Source organism: Castor canadensis, chromosome 12 (genome assembly GCF_047511655.1).
Source record: "Castor canadensis chromosome 12, mCasCan1.hap1v2, whole genome shotgun sequence".
Classification (NCBI taxonomy): domain Eukaryota; kingdom Metazoa; phylum Chordata; class Mammalia; order Rodentia; family Castoridae; genus Castor; species Castor canadensis.
This window is the reverse complement of record NC_133397.1, coordinates 69,968,940-69,987,237: the sequence shown is the minus strand read 5'-3', so window position 1 is coordinate 69,987,237 and position 18,298 is coordinate 69,968,940. Positions and strand designations below refer to the sequence as shown.

The following is an 18,298-nucleotide window of genomic DNA, read 5'->3' as shown; positions in this document are numbered from 1 at the left end:
TTGGCTTGTGGCTAGTAATTCTTGGAATAGTGGGTGGATTTTTTTTTCTCTTTAAAGGCTAGGACAGCACATATTCCCATTCTTATTCTTATTCTGTATAGGGAAGTTTTGTTTTCTTGGATTATGCCATAATTCTGACACCATATAGGAATCCAGGCTTCCTATTGCAGTCCCTAACCTGACTGGCCATCCAGCCAGATCTCTAAACATTGTGTCCTGCTCTTGATATACATGCCCCATTTAAAACCTAAGTCTAAGCAATGAGAATTCCATAGGCCTTTCTCTGCATTATTACTTTTTGTCATTTCTGGCATTTTAGGGATTCCCTTACATTCCTATGAGTTCATCTATGTATTCAAAAGAATGTTTAAGAATTTGTCAGGCACACAGTTAGCAGAAGGAAGAAAGAGATGGAGAGAAGGGAAAAAAGAAAGAGAAAATATTGAAGGCAAGGACACTAGAATGAATGAGCAAGAATCATTGCTTGCTCAATACCATTTTTCCAGTGTGAAGAAGTCAACCTTGAGTTCCTGGAGTTGAAAGCTTCATTGTATAGACTTAATTCATTATAGGATAAAGACTGGGAGTCTCATTTTGATGACAATACAGTTACTGCAAAATCTTCCTACTCACTATCACGTGCCAGTGGACATTGCGTTTGCTTACTATGTTCCAACACTATATAATAATCTTACATAATAAGATTCATATTAGATAGTGAAAAAAGGAAATGCCTTAATGCATATGCCTTAACCTACCATGTCAAGCTTTGAAAGCAGATGTCTTAGGTGACCATTCTGAACCATTAGAAACAAATCTAGCTTTCAAAAAAAAAAAAAACCAGCTTCAAACCTTTGCCCACCATCCCCAATTCTAAGTCTCAAGACCTATCTGATCACTTTTTAGAGCTGTAAAAGAGAATCACATTAATATGATATACCAGGAAGTTTCCCCATGCTTACAGGGAATGCCAGTCCATCTCTCTGACCCACAGGAGCTAGAGGTAACTACTAGCCTATCTATCTCCTGCAGAAGTTTAAGGGACCAATAAAAGGAGGCTATCTCCTTTCCTAACTCAGATAGGTTCACCAAAGGTCATTGAATCCAACCTCTGTGTCCAACTATTAAGAGCTCAGAAACCTTTTTCTCCTTTTGTTTATCTTACTGATTTCCCAGGACTGCTAGACTCAGTCATTTCCCTCAAGTTTTCTAAAAGTCTTCTAATTTTATAAGAACTCTCATTGCATTATTTTCTGACCTTGGCAATAATTACCATTAGTTTTCTCTAAAGTGTTCCTTGAGGCAAGACCACATCTCTAGTCACTCAAGGACATAGCGAAGGATAATCCTTGGCCAGACACATCTAAGGAAGCCTTCCTTTCCTTTTTCTATCTAACTCTCTCCAAAAAGGCCTCAAAGACTTTTAGAACATACGGTTTTAATTTGATCGCAATAAAACAGGATAAGGAAATAAGAGCACTGGGAAGTACAAGAAAAAAAAAGTTTCCTTTGACACTGAGCTTTCTGACTGACATCACCTCATTTGATCTCTAAGTGCCCCATATAATAGATTCTTTCCATTTTATAGCTGAGGCTCAGGGTGTCTCTCCACTCTGCCTAAGGCCCGACATTTACATGTAATAAACCTGGATTTGAAATAGGCATAGCTGTATCCAAAGCACATGCTAACTACCCCACTACAGAGGGGAGAGGGTAATGAAAAAAAGGCCCTTCTTGCCAAGGACATAATGTGAGATTACACTGGAAGTTAAACTATTCTACTAAAATCTATATGTCCTGGGATCTGTAAGTCATTAAATGTATTCTGTCAGCTGATAATAATTAATAGTAAATATGAATAGCATGCCATATTTTTCATAGGGCCCAAGTCTCCTGCTTAGAAAATTGTCCTAAATTTTTTAAGACCCACAGGGGACTACCATGTCTCACAAGACCTGACTGTTATGTATATCTTTGCTCCATAGCTACATTGGGAGCTACATTGGGTACTACATTCAGAGTACCTACTGCAAACCAACCACCTGCCAGTCTGGCTCTTCTCCTGGACCTTCTCAGAGCCAATGCAAATGTGCTCCGTGGGACACCTGAACATGGAACAGTCTCTTTTCCACCGTCACCTTATTATTCTCCCACCTTCTATATGTCTAAGTCAGTGCCACCTTACATACCCCATGTGACATTCCATTATAAGAAAAACAGCTGAATACTATGAGGAAAGGAAAACAATTAATAAAAAAAAATGGCAAAAAAATTTGAAGTTGTTGTTCCACGAAATAGAAAGGGAAGGAACACTGTCTAACTCATTCTATGAACCAATATAATTCTCATCCCAAAATCAGACAAAGACACCTCCAAAAAGGAGAATTATAGGCCAATTTCCTTAATGAATATCGATGCAAAAATCCTTAATAAAATAATGGCAAACTGAATCCAACAACACATCAGAAAGATCATGCAACATGACCAAGTCGGCTTCATCCCAGGGATGCAGGGGTGGTTCAACATACACAAATCTATAAATGTAGTACACCACATTAATAAAAGCAAAGACAAAAACCACTTGATCATCTCAATAGATGCAGAAAAAGCCTTCGACAAGATCCAACACCACTTCATGATAAAAGCTCTAAGAAAACTAGGAGTAGAAGGAATGTACCTCAACACTGCAAAGGCTATTTATGACAAACCTACAGCCAACATCATACTTAACAGTGAAAAACTGAAACCATTCCCCCTAAAATCAAGAATGAGACAAGGGTTCCCACTATCCCCACTCCTATTCAACATAGTACTGGAATTCCTAGCCAGAGCAATTAGGCAAGAAGAAGAAATAAAAGGAATACAAATAAGTAAAGAAACTGTCAAAATATCCCTATTTACAGATGATATGATCCTATACCTTAAAGACCCATAAAACTCCACCTGAAAACTCTTAGACACCATAAACAGCTACAGTAAGGTGGCAGGATACAAAATCAGCCTACAAAAGTCATTAGCTTTTCTATATACCAACAACGAACAAACTGAGAAGGAATATAAGAAAACAATTCCATTCACAATAGCTTCAAAAAAAATCAAATATATAGGAGTAAATTTAACAAAAGATGTGAATGGACTCTATAAGGAGAACTACAAACTCCTGAAGAAAGAGATCGAGGAAGATTACAGAAGATGGAAAGATCTCCCGTGCTCATGGAGCGGTAGAATCAACATAGTAAAAATGGATATACTACCAAAAGCAATCTATATGGTTAATGCAATTCCCATCAAAATCCCAATGACTTTCATCACAGAGATTGAAAAATCTACTCTAAAGTTCATTGGGAAACACAAGAGACCGCAAATAGCCAAGGTAATACTCAGCAAAAAAAAGCAATGTTGGAGGTATCACAATACCCGACTTCAAACTGTATTACAAAGCAATAACAATAAAACCAGCATGGTACTGGCATAAAAACAGCATGGTACTGGCATAAAAGCAGACATGAAGACCAGTGGAACAGAATAGAGGACCCAAATATGGATCCACACAACTATACCCACCTTATTTTTGACAAAGGTGCCAAAAACATATGATGGAGAAAAGACAGCCTCTTCAACAAATGTTGCTGGGAAAAGTGGTTATCTATCTGCAAGAAACTGAAACTAGAGCCATGTCTATCATCCTGTACTAGTATCAACTCAAAATGGATCAAAGACCTTAATATCAGACCTGAAACTCTGAAGTTACTAAAGGAAGGAGCAAGAAACACTCTGGAACTAATAGGTATAGGCAAGGACTTCCTCAATAGAACCCCAGCAGCCCAGTAACTAAGAGAAAGGATGGACAAATGGGACTTCATAAAATTAAAAAGCTTCTGCACAACAAAAGAAATAGTCTCTCAACTGAACAGACCACCCACAGAGTGGGAGAAAATATTTGTTACCTATACATCAGACAAGGGATTGATAAGCAGAATATACAGGGAACTTAAGAAACTAAACTCTCCTAAAATTAATGAACCAATTAAAAAATGGGCAACTGAACTTAATAGAACTTTCTCAAAAGAAGAAATTCAAATGGCAAAAAAAAACACATGAAAAAATGCTCACCATCTCTAGTCATAAAGGAAGTGCAAATCAAAACCACACTAAGATTCCACCTTACCCCTGTTAGAATAGCCATCATCAAAAACACCACCAACAACATGTGTTGGCAAAGATGTGAGGAAAAGGAACCCTCATACACTGCTGGTGGGAATGGAAGCTGGTACAACCACTCTGGAAAAAAATTTGGAGACTCCTTAAAAACCTAAACATAGATCTGCCATATTGATCCAGCAATCCCACTCCTGGGGATATACCCAAAGATATACAACACAGATTACTCCAGAGGCACTTGCACACCCATGTTTATTGAGGCACTATTCACAATAGCCAAGTTATGGAAACAACCAAGATGTCCCACTACTGATGAATAGATCAAGAAAATGTGGTACTTGTACACAATGGAATTTTACTCAACCATGAAGAAGAATGAAATCTTATCATTTGCAGGTAAATGGATGGAAGTAGTGAACATCATTCTGAGTGAGGTCAGTCAAGCTCAGAAGACCAAAAATCATATGTTCTCCCTCATATGCAGACTTTAGATCTAGGGCATATGCAGCAATGTGGTTGGACTGGGACCACATGACAAGGGGAGAGCACATTTCGGTGATATACAAATAGGTAGAAAACCCAAAACATGAAAGTGTTTGATGTCCCCACTCCAGAGGAACTAATACAGAAACCTTAAAGCAACAGAGGTTATCGTGAGAAGGGGATCAGTAACCAGGGTAAAGATCAATTAGAGATGAATCAACATGGGTTATAACACGTGTACATGAAAGCAATGCTAGGAATATTTCTGTATAGCTATCCTCAACTCAACTAGCAAAAATGCTTTGTCTTCCTTATTAGGCTTGTCTCTTTTCTTCAACAAAACTAGTGATAAAGACAGAACAGGACCTGCCTGGAACTGAGGGGGGAAGGGGAAGAGGGTGGGAGAGAGGGGCAGGGCAAATAATGTATGGACATGTGAATAATAAATAAATAAATAAATAAATAAATAAATAAATAAATAAATAAAATTAAGCACGCCAGAAAAAAATGTCAAATGGAAAAAAAAATTTGAAGTTTGTGTCTCCGTGTTTTAATTTACAGTCAACAGGATTGTAAATGCCCTGATTCAAGGACTGAAGCCTGAAGCACCATCAGAAAGACTTCTAGACCAGACACATTTTTTTGGAAGAGTAGATTCAAAGAACAATTTTACATTTCAGAGAAAGGGTTGGTAACCTAATTGTAACTTTTAATATCTGAAAATGAAATATCAACTAAAATGAATTAAAAAGTGTCTTTATGGAGGCAAAGTCTTATATGGGGAGCACAAGTACACAGATAAATTAGGAATTCAAAATTAATAGAGATGGAGGTATTAAACATATTTGAAGGCATAGAACAGAAAAGGAGAGAAGAAAGGATGCACATAAGGAAAAGCTCCCACAGATACCAAGTGTACAATACCAGAAAACTTCTATTGCCTGAATATACCAATCCCATTAGGCAATTTCCTCTTTAGAATGGAGGGGATTCCGGGTAGGCATGGGCAACGGCTAGGTTATGTACAGCCACAAGCATAGCATACATTATTTCTGTTGTGTGTTTTTTTCTCAGCTGTGGTGCTGGGTATCAAACTCCAGATCTTCCATATGCTAGCCAAGGCCTCCACCACAGCACTCCTGCCCACCCCTTCCTCTATTCTGTTTGAAGACAAACCATTTAATAGAAAAACTTATAATTAGCCAAACTGACTTTTGTGAATTTCATTCCTTACCCCACATAATAATGGGAAGGTGAGAATGGAGAAGGCCTAGATAATACTAAAACTAAATTTTATGTTGCATTCACAATTAAGTGATAACAACTTAATTGTTAAGTGATAACTACTGAGACTTTTTCCTGCCTTTTTATATGACAGAAATGAAGCAGGGTAACAGTTTCTGTGACTAGGTTATCTTTCTGATTACACTCCCTTCAAAAGGTTTCAATTCTGCTCTGGGACCCTAAATCAAATCCAAATATTGAACTTGTCCACTTCTTGTTCTGGGCCCCTCTTAGCAGTAGTGCATCCACTTGACTCAAAGGAATCCTAACAAATAACAAATTTATACAGAAAATCAGTAAGGTAGAGCAAAATACACATAAGATAGTTTTAGGGCAAGATGTTTTTGATGTTGTTTGCTAAGATGGGTCTCCCTATGTTGCCAAGGCTAAACTTGAATACATGATCCTCCTGCCTCAAACGTCCAAGCTGCTGGGATTACAGTTCTGTACCACAGTGTCAAGCTTTACACCTAAGATGCTAGTGTTAATAGAATCTCAAAGGCATTTAGATTTTCTTTACATGTAGAACTTTGCATAAAACTTTTCGTGGATGTCCTAAACTATATAAACTGCAAAGTTCTATACTCATTCCTTCTTTACTTTGTTCTGTAGTCAGGCTTTGTTTCTAAATCAGAATTTTTCACTGCTGGTACGCAAATCTTCCCTACTTAATCTTTTTCAACACTCTTTGCTAAAACTGCACTGGAAACAAATTGTTTCTGAATCAATTATTACAAACTCATACAATAAATATTATGCAGCCAGTGAACATAGGTTAGAAATATTTATTGATATGGCAACAAATTTACAATACAATAAGTAAAGAAAGTAGGTTACAAAACACAATTTAGAGTAAGTCCCTTTTTTAAAAAGCCAAGGCATAGTGTCTGTGTGTGTGTGTGTGTGTGTGTGTGTGTGTAGACTTCTTGTATAAGCTCAAAGACATTGGAAAGACACTAAATTTTTAGCAGTAATTATGTATATGGGAGGAGATTACAAATGTTTATTTTCATGTTACAAAGAATGTGCGCTTATTTTTTGCCATTAAAAGGCAGCATAAAAGCCATGGCTTTCTGATTTCCTACAACCCTGCACATCGCTTTACCTATGGCTTTACTAGTGACTCAAATGATGGAAACGAGTAGTAGCTTTGAGCATTGCCATGGTTTAGGCCCCAGAACAAGGCTGCAAGTTTCCATGGTAGACCACGTTCTACCCTCCAACCCTCACAAGTGGGCTCCATCAGCAACACCCTCTTACATTAAGTTCCAATGTATACCCAAGTCTATGACAATGCCTGAAGCACTTATAATATGTGTCTATGCTTCACACAAGTGTGTGTTTATGTGTTTTAAACACCTGTATTACAGTAGTCATTAACAAATTAATTCCAAGAATCTCCTTAGATGGTACAAGAGGTTTGGATAAAACTGGATCCAAATGAATGTAATGTATACACACACACACACACACACACACACACACACACACATATGCATATAATTTTAAGCCCTGTGTGGTGGTCCATGCTTGTAATCCCAGCATTTAGGAGACTGAGGCAGGAAGATTGGCGTTTGAGGACAGCTTGGGCTACACAGGAAGTCCTAGTTTCAAAAAATCCATATGTGTATATATATATATATATAATATATATATAAATGTATATATGTGTGTGTGTATATGTGTATATATATATACTATGTATATGTATATAAAATTTTAATGCAAAAAACATACTAAAAAAGCAACTTGCTATACTTTAATCTGGCAGAAGCCAGCAAGCCATCACTTTATGCCAACAGGATTGTGAAAAGTTTTACTCTAATTGTATGATTATTTAAACAAACTATAACTCTTCATTAATTTCTTTCTTTCTTTTTTTTTTTTTTTGTGATCCCAGGGCTTGAACTCAGGGCCTACACTTTGAGCCACTCCTCCAGCCCTTTTTTGTGATTGGTCTTTTTGAGATAGGATCTCATGGACTATTTGCCAGGGCTGGCTTCTAACCATGATCCTTCTGATCTCTGTCTCCTGAGTAGCTAGGATTACAGGAGTAAGCCACCAGCACTCAGCTTCATTAATCATTTTTTAAAAAATATATCTAAGCAGACAGTCCATGCATGAAAATATTCAACCAGGTTGTATAGCACCACAACACACCAGGCACATCTTCTCCGTCTCATAAAGTCCTAACAGTGAATTGCACACAAAGAAGAAACAGCTTAATGCTTCACCTCACTGGTTTTGTATTTATAGATTTTAGTACCTGTAGTAAGTATTAATTTTTCTTCTTATAGTTCTGCATTATAGTTTAGTGCTTGGAATAAGTATTCTATTTTCTAGTCCTTTATACTTATAAGAATGTGAACCATCCTTAGACATTTTTGGTGATACATCTTTGAAACAAAATTTTTCTACTTAACTACCCATTCAAATGCAATCTATCTGGCAGAGTAGTCAGGCACTGCCAAGTGAGTTACTACATGCGAGAAAATCAGAATTCCCTGTGCAAGCAAAATCAAATGAAGATACCATGTTAGTTGCTGCTGACATGGCTGCAACCATTATTCCCAATGCCCAATGTCTATTTTATACTCATAAAACAGACACATTCTTCTCACTGGTTACTTTATAAACAAAGTTTCATTAAGAATATAGTCAGAATTTGGACGTTTTACTCCTGTTACTACCTGGCCCAGGATACCATGCTCTCCTGAATTATTCCTGTCCTCCTGCTTTACAACCCTTACACCTCTGCAGCCTGTTCTCATGGCATATTCTGTCCAACACTCTCTAATCACCTCTCATTATATTAGCACAAAAGTCAAAATCTCTGTAATGCTGCACAAGACCCTGCACAGGTGATGCTCATCACTGTGCAAACTCCATCTCCTGCTACACCTTGGTTATTCACAACAACCATACTGGTTCCCCATGAATCCTCAGATCCACAAAGACCCTTGCCTTATTGCTCCTTTCACCTCAAGTGCACTCTGTCTTCTTACCTCCAAAAGGTCTGTGATCAGTCATCTTCTCGTCTTCCCTCACTTCTCATCTTTACTTATAGCAACTACCCATGCTCCTTACATCCTAGCTTTTCTGTTTGCCTTTGAATTTATGACCACCTGAAATAACTCATGCTCAAATCACTTATGCATGTATCAGTTCTCTTTGCTCTGGAGTGTAAGTCCCAGGAGAGCTGAAAACTTTGTTTTCCTCACTTCTGTATCCCTGGAAGCCTAGAACATATGTAATCATGTGCATTGTGCCAGGCAGACAAATAAAATATTCTAAATTTCAATTCATCACAAATTTCTACCATAGGGTCACTTTTGAGGATTTTTTTTTTTTCGTGGTACTGGAGTCTGAACTTAAGGCCTCTTGCAACTCGAGCCCTGCCTCCAGCCCTTTTTGCTTTAAGTGAGTTTTTGAATGGGTCTGGCATTTTTGCCCAGGCTGACTTGGACTTCAGCTCTCCTATTTATGCCTCCTGCATAGCTGGAATGACAGATGTGGGCCACAGCACCTAGTTTTTTATTGGCTTGCCTTAAAACATGATTCTCCAGATCTCTACCTCCCAAGTAGCTAAGATTATAGGTAGGAACCACTATGTTTACCTTTAAGATCTCTTTTAAATGAAAAAGAGCTTATTGTTTCCAAACTAAGCTACATAAAATTGTAGGTTCCAGAGGATTTATGTGTTCATTGTAACTAGGAACAATTTATAATACTCAACATACTACTATAACAACCAAACTGATAGTCCTAATCCAAATTTATAATTACAGGCCACACATCCTTTGAAAGTCTACACCTATTAGTCTCCACATACATACAATAATGGTGGTCCTTTTCAAGGAAGATTATTTTAAAAAAACATTTGCACTTTAGGTTATATCTGAAACTTGATAGAACAACAGCTTAGCGTCCTTCAGGACTTTGCTAAAACCATTCCAATCCTTTTCCTACCACTGCCAAGCTCTGATTGTAACTTTCTCCACAGGTATCTGTTCACACATGCTTTTTTTCCTCATACCACAATTTAAGTGCACAATTTCTGTTATACCTTCAAATCATATGCATACACACATTCATTAATTTGAATATACATTTGTGAAAATATCTCACAAACAACTGACATCCTATTGAGTTCATTATAACCCATCTGGCCAAATCATAGCCCAGGACCCAGGAAGACTGTTTTTTTCTAGTTGTTTAGTTCACAGAAGCTTGCTGCAATCTCTATCCACCCACTCCATACCACTTGGCACACATAGGGTTTAGGACCGCTTTGGCTAATCAGGAGTATTATGAGTTGAAAGCTCATCAGGGACTCACCAGTGATTTGGGGAATCCCAAAATGTCAGTTTTGCCAATTTTTAAATCTCTTCTGTTTAAGGATTTCTTCATCCCAATGACATTAGGATAAATCTCTTCCATTTAAAGACTTCTTTATCTTAATAATAAACTAGCACTTTAAGATGAAAACCTGCAGGATGATAATTTGATAATATCTTTTATTCCCAAAGCTTACAAAATTTAAAAAGAAATGTAACAGACTAGGAATGACTGAATAATTTACTGTTTGCTGTTTGCTACAACAGACTTTCCAGTCAAGGCCTCGATGTGTGTTTCTTCAAATTGATGTATGCAGTATCAAAACAAATGTAAACTGATTTTGTGGCAGTAGATATGAATGCACTAGATACAGATTATGGAGGAAGTATAGACAAATCCAATTCAACCTTGAAATCACCAAAAAAGTATAAAGTGCAACAAGATGTTATACAGTTTATAAAGGAGTCAAATAGGAAGTATTTTGTTTCAGGTTTTGATTTCGATGGTTCAGTGTGAATAGAATTTGTACACTTTGAAATTTGATCACAATTTCCTCCTATGTATTCCCTGTAACCATGTCAAAATAGAAAACAAGATTTCAATAAAAATTCAAAGCATTCCTCTATCATAAGGTTCTGAACAAAAACAGAAGCCTGGAATCAATAAAATTCAAAACTCCATCAGCTTTGCTGATCTATATGAGTTTACACTGAAAGAAAACAAAAGTCTACTTTGACAATATTCTAAACACCAAACTGAAAATTACATGTCACATCTTGATCAACTCTTTTCTAATCATAGCCAGTGATTTCTATTCATAGGAATATATTTTTTCTGATTTATTTATTTTGAGATCTTAACCATCACTATCTCTGCAGTTTCTATTTCCTTCTTGAGCAATAATTATTCATTGATAGAAATGCCAAAATGCCTTAATAAAAAGCCAAATCCCACAGATAAGTAATTTGCCATTTGCTATTCAATTGAAAACAACATGCAGAATTCCACATTTTATAATCATTCTGAGACAAGTTGGCTATTTGAAAGATTTGTGCTCAACATTTCTAGTGGTACTCAACATAGAATCCATAGACCAAAATCACAGCATGCGCTGGCCATCCGGGGTCCTAGAGAGAAGTCCTCATGAGCAGCTGGGTACCACAGGACACATCCATACTTTATTCTCTGTGTGCTGAAAATGGGCAAGTCTTCCAAAATCAAATAATCTGAAGGTTCATGGAAAGGAAACAGATTTTGTATTTTAGTTTTTAGGATGCTCTCATGAAACATCCTTCTGCTTTCTGAATAAGGTTCTTTGAAGAGTCTGGCAGGAAGAGCACTGCCATTGCCAATGCTGGCTCCTTGCTTGACCCGCAGGCTGCTTGTCTGTTTCCTGCATGTGTTTACTTATGATGGGACCAGCAAGGTGTTGGAGGGCTGCTTTGTCTCAGCATTGCCTCAGGTGTTATCACAATACCCAGCATGGATTTCAAAGGTGTGAGCAGATGCTCAGTATCCCTGTTAACCTACTTGATCACAACTTGGAATATTCTCTCAAAGTGTGATATCAAGACATGAATCTATCTACATTTTTTTCAAATTTACATTGAATTCTCTCAGACTTATGAATCTAAACAGGGGGATCTCTGAATCATTCACTGTCACAAGCAATGAGCATCTCTCAGCTGAATGGATGTAACAAATCAGTGAAAGCATAATTTAGCATCTTTCAAAGCAAAATATCAGGATTTTGTCTCTTTGCAGTTTACAGCTATACACAAAGTATCACATTTTAAAACTGCAGGCAAGGATGGTTGTTGTCTGTGTCACAGTGCAACCAGATCCACTCATACTTATTTGAAGACTTGGCAGTTCATTCTTCTAAGAATTCCTACTTGCATAGTGAATTGATAAGGTTCCTTTAAGTATTGAAGTTATAATTTCTCCACCTTAACAGAACCTGCACCAACACTTTAAAGCCTGTTATAATCATTAATGCCTTTTATGGTTGAAAATTAGCATCTATAGCGAGGCTTAACTTTGCAAGTGCTATTTGTAAAAGAGGCCTCAGCCTATTTTCTACTATTTCCATCCATCATCTATCTTTATCGATTGAAATCTTACCTAAATCAACATGTAGCCACTAAAATGACCAAGAAGAAATCACTCAAGTAGAACGTTTTCCTACTATTCCACTCTCCATCAATCTCTTCCATACTGAACGTGAGTCCTCAAATGAAATCAAGACACAGGCTTTCCCAAAGTAGTTCTTTGGTTCACCTGACGCTTTTCGGAAAACACCTGCCCTGTTTTCAAGCTACTCATGCTTTCATAGCAGCCACCAGATCGCAGCCGGAATACACAGTGACAGGAGACCCGAGAGCTTGGGACTTACATTATTCATGTACTCGCTGAGCAGGTCCTGCAGCGCCTGCCGCACAGCGTTGCACTCGGCCACTATGCGCTCGCGCCGGTCATCGCGTGTGCAGGAGGAGTCGGCCATGAGCGCCGCGCCGCTGATGATGCTCTCCAGCCTCTCTTCCAGGGATGGTCGGAACCTGGCCTCGCTAAAAGTCATGGGATCCAGGATAATCTTATTCTGGAAGGATGAAACAGAAATTAGCAGGGATGAGACGGCTGCCCTTGCATTTGGTGTCCAACTACAAATGTGTGAAGTTAGAAGACACCACCCCCCTACTCTCAAAGAAGAGAAACTAGTTATTGAAGCAACCTCTAAAATGCCCTTTGCAAACGATTAACTTTTGTGAGATCTTCTTGCCCTAAATGTCATCTTCAGATTGAAAACCCGTACATCTTGTTTGAAGACTATGTCCTGGCAAAGGCTATCTCAGCCAAGGAATTTTCAAATGAGATGTGACACTGGCTTGGAATTTTCTAGATATGTAGCCTTCAAGGAAAGCACATTTCAGCGCAGCACTTTGGGAGATTAGTGGGTCATCTGAGAACTAAGACATGATATATAATCAACAACCTAAGTATGCATTAGCTGTGACTTTTGCACACATTATATCCTTCTCATGAAAAGCAAATAACTTTCAACAGGCATTTTCAATACAGGTTAATTTCCCACTAGGAATCAATGTCTTTTTATATGAAATCCAGTTTTTATAGAAAAGGATTCACAATGTATATATGCAAGTCTGTGAGATTTCTTACAATGAACTGACAGTACTCTGATACAAGTATTAATGTTTTGAAGGAGCCTACTAGAGATGCTTCCTAAAAAGAAGGCATCACTAAGAACATGAGCTTAGTTTTGCCTCTGTTAAATCTGAGATGCCTAGAAACCTTGTAGGCAGAGGTGTCCACAGGTGTATGGAAATATATATCTAGAATTCAGGAGACATGTCAGCCTTTGAAGGGATCCAGGAATTGTAAAGGGTATTTTGGATGGAAGACAGGTATGTTAGTTACTTTTGCATAGTTATGACCAAAATACCTGACAGAAACAACTTAAAAGGAGGAAGGATTCATTTTGGTTCATTGTTTCAGAGGTTTAATCTATCATGGCTGGCTTGGTTGTTTCTGGGTCAGTGATGAGCTGAGCATCACAGTGATAGGACATGTAAAGTAGGAAGTTTTTCACCTCATGGCAAATAGGAAGCAGAGAGGAAGGGACCAGCAACTAAGCATAACCTTCAAAAGCATGTCCTCAGAGACCTACTTCCTCCAGTTGAGCCCCACCTCTTAATATTTCTACCACCTTTCAAAATAGCACCACCAGCTGGGGACACGTGAGCTTGTGAGGGACATTTTATATTCAATCCATAAAAATAGCAAATTGAATCAAGTAAGAAAGAAGGCCAAAGAAGTCTCAATATAAATTTCCAAGTGTATGCAGAGGAGTAAGAATCAAAAAGAGATAGGAAGTATGTTCAGAAATATAACAGAACCTGGAGAACTCTCAGCAAGTCAAGAGAGTAGAGATACTGATAGAATGTAATAACTAATTGCATGGAGCAGAGAGATGAAGTTCACATTGCACACAGGTCAGTTTCCCTTGGAGAAACCATTTCTGCTTAAAGTAAATAAGACCATTCTTGCAATGATGTTAACTAAAGCAGAATAACTCATTGGAGTACACATTGAGAGTCCAAGAACCAGAGTGGCAGTGTTGGAAAAATGATCATCCAGCCCAATGAGACTACAGTGAAATTTCCACTCCATTACTGTTTCCATTGATGCTCATTATTCCTTAAATAGTCACCAAATTAAAAAATAATTAGGAAACCACAATTTACAATATTGACAAAATAATAAGGAAAACAAATGAGAGTAGTTTGTTATTGCCAATCTGCTACCCAATGAGGTACTACAGTGTACATACTACAGTGCTAAAAGGAGAAGCAGAGAGCTAAGAAGCATTTTTGTGAGTAATTATTTATAAATTCCTGCTTTGTTCTTACAAAGTAAGTTCAATTATGTGCTCTGGGAAGGTATTTCCTAGCTCTCTGAAGCATCCTAGATTATTGCTTGAAGGTTAAAATGTAAGCATCCAGAGCTTTCTGACTTCTTTTAAAACACAAACTTCCATAGCAGAGAGATAGTTACTTGAACACAGAATATTGACATTTTGAGGAATTGGTGTGGCAGATTGTGACTTAGAAAAGAACAAGTAGTGACCAAATACAGACCAGGGAAGGGTCTACCAGAATCTTAAGAGTGCCTAGAAAATCACTAATTGGTCAAAGCACTCTTCAGTTTAGAAAGAAGGTGCCTGAGGTCTTATAAACAAGAGACAGCCACTTGGTGGAAGCTTTTGATGTGATTATCACCCTTGCATTTGCTTCTTACACCTTGGAAAAGGAGATGAAAATATAGACGTGTTTTTCACCTATTCCCAAAACGTGCTGCTTAGAATTTGTCCCTGTGCTGTGGTACCTAGTACAATTGTCTAAATGGTGTTAAAAACCATATGGAGGCCTCAATATAACCGACAACTCTTAGGGGTCCTTTGTTATTGGTGAAAGTTCCAAAGGAAATTTGAGAGAGCAGCACAGGTGTTTCTGCTCTACCTGCTGTCTATACTAGCACCATGTCTCTTCCCAGTCGGATCTATTTAAATTCTCTCTCCACTGCGTTTCTATTGATGCATTATATATGTATTTTCTTAATTATGCATTAAGAACTGGCATTCTTCCAGGTGTGGTGGTTCATGCTTATAATACCAGCTCAGAAGGTGAAGATCTAGAAGATCACAGTTTGAGGCCAGCCTGGGCAAAAATTTAGTGAGACTCCATCTCAATGTACAAGCCAGGCATGGTGCATGAGTGTCTAATCCTAGCTATGTGGAAGACATCTGTAGGAGAAGTAGGATCAGACAGAGGCTGGTCCTAGGCAAAAACACAAGATCTTATCCGAAAAATAGCTAGATCAAAGAAAAGAAAGAGGGTGGCTCAAGTCGAAGGAAGGAAGGAAGGAAGGAAAGGCCTGGCATTGTAATTAATGAAATAGTGAGTCAAAATGTAATTATAGTCAAAATATAATTAGACTATTTTCCTTATAAAATTACCGATTTATTTTCAAAAACCAATTTTACTGAAAGCATATTAACATAAAGCACAGTGAAAATTATTTGTCCTGCTTTAAAGTTTCAAGAGACTTCAGAAACATATATTGGCTCTAGGATAGATTTTATATAAAGAAATGCCAATTTGATGGAAATATGCTGAGGTAAATTTGAACTTTTCAATAAGGGCAATTGTAAAACCCTTTCTCTGAAGCACATAGGTGAATGTATTACTGTCATTAGGACACTGTTCCCTAAATTGCTTTCTATGGAACAGTGAGCTTAGAAATATAATGTTTTGATGAAAAAATAAGGTTATTTGGGAAATGCTTCATGGCCTAGAGAAAATTATCATATGGAATGCTCTAGGGAGTTCTGAATTACAAGAGTCACTTCACTATAGTATTTTCCAACCTACTTGAGCATAGAAACAACACCCTTTAAACACATGCATTATCTGTGAGAACCATAGAAAACGATTTATGGAATGTGGTAAGGGAGACTATGTAGGGCCAGCCAATTGTGTCAGCCAATGGGGCTCCCTACCTGCCATGGCTTGGGGCAGTGGTGAAAGTGTCAAAGGGTGAAACATTGAGCTTGATAAACTCTGCATAAAAGCTATCCTATCCATCGAATTTCTGATGGAATTATCCATTATTTATAGATCACAAGGGAAAAGCTTTTTAAAAATCTCTCTGGAAGAAACAATAAATTTATAACATCGTAATCTGTATGTGTGATGCAGACGGGAAGCATTCCAATGATGGATGTGAAGCCACTCAGAGGACAGAAAGGTATAAAGGTAAAGGAAGGGCAGTGCATGCTGCTGTATGTGTATGTGCATGTGCATGTGCATGTGCGTGTGCGTGTGTGTGTGTGTGTGTGTGTGTGTGTGTATGCGCGGACTTGTGTGTATGGGATGTGCTATTGTGTCTGTGTGTCTCTGAATGGGTGGGTATTGGTTGTGTGCATGCATACTCATGCATTTGGGTGGTGATATGGTTTGTATGTGTATATATATGTATGTGTATTTATAACTCTGAGTGAATGGGGTATATCTATGAGTTTATAAGTGGGTAGGTGCATGTTGAATAGATTGAATGCATACATGGATGGAATAAGTGGAGGGAAAGAGAGAATGCACACACATGCATGTATTTTAAGGGAACTGAGCCAATCTCACATAGGCTTTAGAAAATGAGAAAAGAATAAGAAAAGCCAGAACCAAATGAAGTCAGAGGCTCAGGATCTAGGCAAGAGATCTACCTATATTTCCTAAAAATAGGGGAAAACAAACCCCTGGAGTGAAGCCTGAGTAAGAAAAATGAGAGTCAAGGAGTATGTGCTCCTGCATTATTTGGGAGTGATTTTTTTTTTTAAAAGAAGCACCTAGGCAAGTTCTTTCCTAGCACACTTCAGTGTCCTTTCAACTCAGCAAATTTTCCCTAAGCGTAAGTACACTGCAGTCTGGCCTCATTCTACCACCAGTACATCTTTTCTGTGGGCTGCCCTCTACTGGCAGGAAGGGACTCTGCCTTCTCCCCCTCCCTAGTCCTGTCCTCCTCCTCCTTTCCCTTCCTTCTCCAGAGAAAGCATTTTAAGTGGGCTGAATGTCAGCACCAAACAGAGAAATGGCAAGTCTAGCGCTTCCTGTCTCTCTTTTAAAGGGAAGCTGTGTTCCTGTGAGAGGATTTTATGGTGTTTCTAAATCTACTCACTTTAGCAGCCCTCATATTTTACTTTGAAAATATCAATATTGTGCCTTTTTTTTTTAACGGTATTGGGGCTTGAACTCAGGGCCACTCCATTAGCCCATTTTTGTGAGGGGTTTTTTGAGATAGGGTCTCACAAACTATTTGCCCAGGCTGACTTCGAACTATGATCCTTCTGATCTCTGCCTCCTAAGTAGCTAGGATTATAGGCACGAACCACTGGCACCCAGCTTGTTTGCCTTCTTAAAACTCATTTAGTCATTTTTATCCTTCTGATCTTTTAGTTCCATTTTACATTGCCATTTTCATTTTATCTTAAAATTGTTTGCCTTCATCTCTTATATTATCTTTTAAAAACTTTTTAGCTACGTTTAATTTCTTCTTATCATCTCTACTTTTTTAATGTTGTGCTTGGTAGGGGTACATTGTTGCACTTACAAATATTCTTACAATATGCCAAATATATCATACTTGAATTCAGCCCCCCCCCCACCATTCTCCTTCATCTTCCTCTGACCCCCCAATTCCTGGAATAGTTTCAACAGGTATGCATCATTTTTCCATTTACATACATGTGTACACAGTATTTGCACAATATTCACCCTCCCATGCCCTTTGCCCACCTCTTCCACCCTTCCACTGGTACCAACACCCCCAGGCAGGGCCTGTTCTGTCCTCTTATTCTTTGATTTTGTAAATGAAAAATATGACATTTTTGTTTGTTTAAGATACCTTCACAGGGGGTTTCCTATCTTGTCAAGTTTTATGATGCTTATTTGACTTCAATAAT

The 18,298-nt window shown here is 38.0% G+C and overlaps 1 protein-coding gene across 5 annotated transcripts in view; it reads right to left on the bottom strand.

The window, feature by feature from the left end:
- The window catches only part of Ctnna2 (catenin alpha 2), a 1,077,131-nt gene that overhangs the window by 712,839 nt on the left and 345,994 nt on the right, over positions 1 to 18,298 (bottom strand). For all 5 annotated transcript variants that reach the window (XM_074050079.1, XM_074050084.1, XM_074050081.1 and 2 more), the window contains one exon: positions 12,662 to 12,865. In XM_074050079.1, the coding sequence (XP_073906180.1) occupies positions 12,662 to 12,865 (204 nt within the window). The remainder of the gene's footprint in view (positions 1 to 12,661; positions 12,866 to 18,298) is intronic.